Consider the following 8,166-nt stretch of genomic DNA (forward strand, 5'->3'; position numbering starts at 1 on the left):
AAGGTATTGAGTTCCCATCTATTGAGTTTTTGAGACGTGCAATCCAATAATCTATATAAATTCAGTGATTGATTTTTATTTTTAAAAAATAATTTTAAAAACTTGGCCATTGAATTAAGTATGCTGATGAATTTGTGACCGATTTAGTCATCACCATAATTTTAATGTTTTTTTTTTTTTTTTACTACTTTAATAGTCGGACACTAAATCGATCACAAGCTAACTGTGAATTTCTAAATTGGTGGCATCAGACGTATTTCCTATAATGGCTTGGGCTTCAAACAGTTAGGAGGGGTAAAATCAAGAAATATTTAAATTTACAAATTAAATAATAAAACAATTAAACAAGAAGGCTCAACCACTTAATCCAAAACTTTTAATATTTTGAGTATTTATGATTGGTGTCAGCTCTAATCCAATATATTATCGTATAATGAACCTATTGCTTATTTAATAATTAAGAACCCTATTGATCCAAAATTAAATTAAAGTCTGATTGTGTTATGAAATATCCTTAGAATAAAGGCTTTAATTTGAATCTGGAACGAATTATTCTTGAGTTCATTTCCACTACTATTGAAGGTCAATAACATTAAAAGTAAGGACTATACCAGTTAGAGTTTTTAGCTTTTGGTTTTAGTTTTTGAACGAATAATGAAAGGACTATACTAGTTGTACATTAAAATTAGTTATTAATATAAAATATATGTTGGAATATAAATATAAATTAAATTACACATATATTTATACATAAATATATTAATAGCTAATTTTAGTGATTAATTTTAGTGTACGAATAACATTTTTATAATGAAAATGTATCTTATCATTTTTTTGGGTGACTAAATGTATCTTATCATTATCATTGGGCGTTTAATTTGCGTTTTTATTATTTACTTTTAATATTTTATATTTTTAAGGTTTTGTAAAAAGAATAATAAAAATAATAAAATTCTACTTTTTGTTTTTATAAAATTCTAAAACAAAATATTAAATGAAGTAGAAAAATAAAAGCCCAAACCAAACTGAGAATTTAATTTATAGGATATTTGATCTTTGATGCATTGTCTCTTCTTTAATTTCTATAAATGATAGTCAATATCATATTTTAGATATAAAGGAGAATGAAAAACTCAAGTTTATCTATGAACACATAAAACGTGACAATAAGGAACAATAATTTTTTTATATATATAAAATAATACAATAATAGAGTCAGTGACTAATTGTTGATGATGACACTAATAATCATAAATTAACAAATTGTACATGATAACTAAAGGAACATTCAATTCCCTCTACAAAGGCTAATGTGTATATATATAAACCCCCCCCCCCCTTCTTCCAAATAATAATATTAATAAAAAATAGAGTAAATAATAAAAATAGAAAAGACTATTTAACAACCCTAATTATACCACAAACCATGTAACAATAATCAAGCACGTGACTTGCCCCGTTTTGAGCCAAACACCCATCATTACACCACAAATCAACAAATTCCCTCAACTTTATAACATAGGATATATAAATATATATATATATAGATATATATACCATATATATACACACACTAGACTTAAATTTCTACAACATAACCATAGTGTTATTATCAACCTCAAATCTCATGTCGTTCAAGTTTGATGCAATAACCCCACCATCATGGAAGCTATTTTCCTCAAGATCCATGTCCCACATGAACCCATAGCCGCCGTCGTCGCCGCCGCCGCCGCCACCACCACCTTTGGGACTTAGTTGAGTAATGGTACTATTTTCCTTAGTGGAAAATTGAAGGAGATTCATCAAAGAGGAAGAACCGTTTTGGTTTTGATGATGATGATGATGATGATGATTATGGTGGATTGCCATTGGTGATGATGATGATGAGAAATTGGGAAGTTGGTTATACCCAATAACATGCAAATTGTTGCAATTTGTTTGGTTTGTTGGTGGGGATGATGATGATGAAGCCAAAGTTAGGGATGAAGGTGTGGCCTCATACATGAATTGTGGGCTTAGTTTGGCACTATTGTCTGTTTTGCCCTTGTGAAACACTCTACACAAAACCCAATCCTCCTGTGTAATCATCAAATAAATTTAATTAATTAATTGATATGTGTAATGAAAATACTTTTTCTAAAAGTTAAATGAGTTTTTAAGTTGTGGTCCAGTTAATTTTTTTTCTTTTATTTGTAATAACAAGACTTTTAAATAGGTAGGTGCGGGTAAATTTTTTTTTATTTATTGTATATATAAATTAAATTCATAAATTAATAAATAAATAATTATACAGTAAATAAATAGATGACCTAATTAGCAGAAATAAATGTGAAACCAAAGTTTAGGACTTAAAGGAACTTTATCCTCACACCAAAAATACGCGTCAAACGAAACCAATTTCTTTTTCTTTCCCATAATGAAATTATTCTGTTCCATCCAACTCAAACACTCATAGCAATGCATGCATAGCTGTAACAAATTTCATTGGCGCATATATATATTCTAATATGAATATTTTATATTGATTATGTAAGTGTTGTTAAACTTAAGTAATTTTTTTAAATATACTTTTTAAAAATTATTATTTAATAATTAATAATATATTACTTTAATTTCAATAATACTTTTTAAAATATTATAGTCACCGTAACATTATTATATTAATATATATAAGTTGTCACAGACGCATGCTGGTTCCCTTTTTATCTCAATAATCTAAATGATCGATGCTGAAGCCAAATATGATCCTAACTCAAACGTTCACATGGAGAAAAGACATTAGATTCTACCTAATCTTTTACATGACATAGGCTAATTAAGTTTTCAACTTTCCAACCAGAAATGAAAGTTGTTTTCAATTATCTACAAGGTTGTCACTTTAAGATGAAATACAGGTCAAGTTCTTTCCATATTTATGGTGTTATACATAAACCCGTTTATTATTAAAAATAAGAGATCATGTTTTATTAGTCGTTGAGAATGTTGTAGAGTTTTACATTTTGAATCGATAAATTACAAGAAAATAAGAAATCAGAATGTATAGTTATTATATATATATAATAATAGGTACTTATTTATATTGATTTAACACACTTTTTATAATTTTAGTGATTGACAATGCAATTATTTATTATATTTTTCATATTATTAATTAGTATGTAAACACTTAATTCCTAAAAACAAATTTGTATTAGCAAACAAATTAGTTAAATATATGCCTAACTTAAGTGCCTAATATGTTTCTTTAAAAAAAAATCTTATCATCGGATATTAGTCATTTCATCTAAAGGTTTCATTAAGATATAAATGAAATCACAATCATAAGTTTTAACATATATCTCTTACGTGGGAACATATTGAAACTAATTAAGATCCTTCTCTCCACTATACCCTAATCTCATTCCCCATTTATCATGTACCGTACACTCCCAATATAGTAGTGGCCATTACTATTATTAAGTAAGCGTGTAAACCATATCATAATCAATTAATCATGATATCTATATGCACCTTTGAAAATATTTATAAATATTTTTTAAATTTAATTTTAATATACTGTCTATATAAAATAGATTTACATATACATCTAATCACATATTGTTATATCAATAAAAATAATTATTTTTATTTTGACTACATAAATAATCATTTAAAAAAATAGATGTAATTAAACGACATCGTTAAAAACTTTTGAAAAATTTAAAATTTGAGATGCGAGAAAAATGAATTAACCTTAGGTGGCATGTGTGGGGTCTCCAAGCGAAACTCATGCATGATCCAACCAGTTTTGATGCCATTTGGGGCTCTATTCTTGTAGAACACCAAAGTCTTCCGCATCCCTACGACCTCGCGGGTGAGGGGATCGAGAACCGTACGATCCTTGCCGGTCGCTTTCCAATAGCCAGATGTCGTGGCGCGATTGGTGCGAAACCCGGTGGCGTATTTGCGGTCACGGAAGCTGAAGAAGTACCATTCATTTGCATTGAGCTTAGCCACCTCTGTGTGTAGAGTACGCATGCATGAAAATACATTACATATGATGGGTCAGTTTATGGTTCTAGCATATGTGGACAACAACATCACTTAAGTAAGGTAGGTATCACGAAAGAGAAATCTTATATTTTATTTAAATTACACTAAATATTATTTTCACTTCTTAATCATTTCCTTTAAAGATAAAAAAAGTTTTTTACAATTTTAAAATTTTTAATTATTTAAGTGGTCAAAAATCGTTAAGTCTATAGATCGAATAAAAAATTTTACACTGTAAAAGACTATTTTATTCTTCAGTTAAATTATCAAAAATTAAAAATGACATTTATTCTTTAAACTAATATATATATATATATATATATATATATATATATATATATATATATATATATTATTATCAGATAAGATCATACGAAAAAATTTTTGTCGAAATCTCGTATATTATATATATACTGATAAAAAGATATGTATGAATTTAGGATATTGGACAAAAATATATGAATTCGACAAGACAATTCATACGGTAATTAATAGAGTATTTTTTTTATGCAAATTCCATATGATTTTGTCATGCATAGGTGATTTTCATGATTGAATATCTCAACAGTAAAATTAAATAGGGGATTCAGAAAAGGTATTAATAATCAATGATAAAGATTAACATATGAAGTGTTCACAAAAAAAGATAGACAAATAGGTATAATATATAGAATAAAATCATAAAAGATGCTCTTATGTGTAAGACTGTAAATTATACATAAAAATTTAATATTGATGATAAAAAATAAATATGCACATATATAATCAAGTCATACATACATAATTTAATTTAGATGAAGAAAGAAATATTTTCCACAAGAAGACACATACTTTATATAGATAATTTGATAGATACTATACATTAGTTATCGTATTGTAGAATTAATTGTTTCCATGTGAATATAATTATGATCATCTCACTATCTCAGTAATAATTAGGTCTTGTGTGTGAAATCACTTTCATGTATGTCATCTTGTTCATCAATGACCTTGCAATTTTCAAGTTTCCAATCCCCATCAGATAAAGATGACCTAAACAATGGCACTTTTGAAGTTTCAATGTGTTTGCCACATATTTGTGATTGTGTTGTAATGATCTTTTAAAAAAAAAAAATTCTCTCTCTGCTTTTATCCCTTTTACCGTTTTCAAAATTTGAAAATCAGTTAATTTAGATTAGGAAAAAAAAACTAAAAATGGATATAGATATAACTATTCGTATATTTTTTTTTATTGGTTTAAATTTTGGAAAAAAAATTATGACATGATATTAAATTTCTATAATCTAAAAATTTAGAGTTCAATTCTTCTTGACAAAAAAATAATAATTTTAGTATAAAACTAATAAAAAAAATAAATCTTGCATAAAATTTTACACAAATCCAAAAAAAAAAAAAAAAAAAACTCTTACATATGATAGAGGCATATTATAACAATTTATATGCTTCTTTATTTTAAAAAGAATAAATTTCATGGCACAATTTCTAATATATAGCATCTATAGTTGATTATATATTGTAAAAACAAAATTATATATTAAAGTTAACTAGTCAAAATCACTTAGATACTAAGCCATGTTCAAGAAAAGTAATTGAGAGTTACTGAAATAATATATATATATATAGGTAAAATAATTGTATACTCTTTAGCAATCAATATTTGTTGCTTGATGGGAAATGAGAATGAATTAATAGATTTTGTCAACTTCATAATAATCGTGCATAGTATATATATATATATATATGCAATAATAATAATAATAATAATAATAATAATAATAATAATAATAATAATAATAATAATAATAATAATAATAATAATAATAATAACAAGCGTGTAATTGAAGTGACAAGCATGACATGCATTAGTGAGAATGATGACTTGAATCCCAAGAGAGAGAAAGAGAATTGTGATATATAGTTAGTAGTTTCTAGCTAGCTAGGCCCTATATGTTGTTAATTACAAATGTCCGGTTTCTCTTAATTACATGATGTTGAGGTAATCTTAATAATCATCAATATCACAAAATTAGGAGGTTATTTAACACTACAAGTAATATTATATTTTGTAAAATAAATAAAACTAAATATTATTTTCATAAGAAGAGAAGAGTGAACACTACATACACATATAACACATACTACAACTCTTCTAAAATTAATTTAAATAAGGCCATATAATGATCATGGGCAAAAAACCAAAAATAAATGATATATACTAAGAAATGAAATAATTCTAATGTGTAGTGCATGTGCATCTATCCAAGTATTCATATATATAGAGACATGAATATGGACCAGCAAAATAGGTTTGGTGTCAACGGTTTTGGTATTTGTGGAAACTAAACATGCAATAGAGACGATATTTGCACATGACAAGTACCTCATGTTATACATATATATAGGCCATGCATGTAAATTAGATTTGTTTTCATTCTAAACACAGATAATTTCGTGTATATATATATTCTCATGTTTATAAAATAAAGTATGAAAGAGGATAGGTAAAAATATTTAATTCCAAAAAAAAAAGTAATTATTGTTTTAATTTTATTAGTCCTCCATTGCAATTTGAATTTTACTAAAAGAGAAGATAATAAAATAATAATAATAAAAAAGAATGCTTGAAAATTAAAGTGGTGTAATAAAGTGGTGCAAGAAAAAATTAAAAAAAAAAAAAAAAACAGAGAATCTTTACAAGAGGTAGACAAAAGACATCCTTTATCGAATTTCAATCTTTAAAATGATTTTATTAGAAAGAAAAAGGGAACGTGTTTTGGACGCGCTTTACAGCCAAAGAATTCAATCACATACAAACTTTACAAATTAAAGACAAAAGCAATAATAATAATACACACAAGTAGATAAATCAAGTGGAAGAATATTATATATAAAATAATTGTATAAAGAACATAATAATTATTTTATTTTGGCCGTGTATTCCTGAAGAAGTTGCCATTACCCTAATCATTGAGGAACTGAATAAATTATTACACTTAATAGTAACACCTCACCTTCTTGTTTCTTTCTCCCTTTGCTTTGAGTTTTCTTTCTCTCCCTCTTCTGCTTCCTCCTACTTTATTCTAAACATGCTACCTAGCTTTTCTTTTTATGTTAAATCTTATATTTATTTTGTTTAAGGAAACAAAATTCAAGATCTATGGACACCATGTTAATATAAGGAGACAAGGTTTAGATTAGATTAGACTATAGCTCTATATATATGTGACTGAATGTGAACCAAATATCTATGTCTATTTTCTATCAAAAAGACAAAGGCAAAAGACAAAAAAACCACAACAAATAAAACATGGGAAAAACATGATTTATGATTATAACTTTAATGTTGTAAATAAAATGGAGGAGGAATTGAAGGAGGCATGCATCATGCATTAGGATAAAGGTTAATTAAGGATATATTAAGGAATAACAATAAGGTAATTATAGAATTTAATTCGTAATTATAATTGATATTACTATATATATTAATAATTAGATTAGTATGTACCAGGAAGCTGCCATGGCTCACAAGTGTGCAAATCAATTTCCATCAAAGTACCCTTGAGAACTTCCTCATTTGTGATCTTCTTGTAAAGATAGTGAAGAACTAATTCTTCATCACTTGGATAGAACCGAAACCCAGGTGGCAATGAAGCACCAATATCTCTAAGACCCATGATTATATTTTTATTTTCTTGTAATAGGGAAGAATATGGAGGGAAATCTAATTAAGAATTTTTTTTTTTTTTTTTGGAGAAAGAGAAAGAGAGAGAGAGTTTTAGTATATGGTAGAGAAAGAGGTGTGTGGTTTAAATTTGAGAGAGTAGTTGCTATGTTGTGTATTTGAAATATTAAGGTATAATGGCAGAAAGGTTGGTGCCTTATATATATAGTTTTGAAGATAAGAGACTTTGCCATATAAAATTAAATTTCTTTAACTATACAATTATATTTTTAGGCCAGGGCCATGCTTGTGTAACTGGTTAGACATGGTAGGAAGTTTCAAGAAATACCAAAGTTACAAGAAATCTTACATAACTGTTTAATAGTATAATAACAATAATCAATACCAAAAAAAAAAAAGTATAATAACAATAATAATAATAATAATAATAATAATATTATAATTTACTAAAT

General features: G+C 26.4%; 1 protein-coding gene across 1 annotated transcript; it reads right to left on the reverse strand.

The window, feature by feature from the left end:
• Positions 1-1,309: 1,309 nt before the first annotated feature.
• On the reverse strand, positions 1,310-7,888 carry LOC107625035 (protein CUP-SHAPED COTYLEDON 3). Its single transcript, XM_016327565.3, has 3 exons — positions 7,538-7,888; positions 3,733-3,998; positions 1,310-2,076 (listed from the first exon to the last, which is right to left on the reverse strand). The coding sequence occupies exons 1-3, from the start codon at positions 7,704-7,706 to the stop codon at positions 1,588-1,590; spliced, it is 924 nt and encodes a 307-aa protein (XP_016183051.1). The 5' UTR covers positions 7,707-7,888; the 3' UTR covers positions 1,310-1,587.
• Positions 7,889-8,166: the final 278 nt, after the last annotated feature.

This window comes from Arachis ipaensis, chromosome B2, assembly GCF_059453495.1.
Source record: "Arachis ipaensis isolate K30076 ecotype BB chromosome B2, ASM5945349v1, whole genome shotgun sequence".
Classification (NCBI taxonomy): domain Eukaryota; kingdom Viridiplantae; phylum Streptophyta; class Magnoliopsida; order Fabales; family Fabaceae; genus Arachis; species Arachis ipaensis.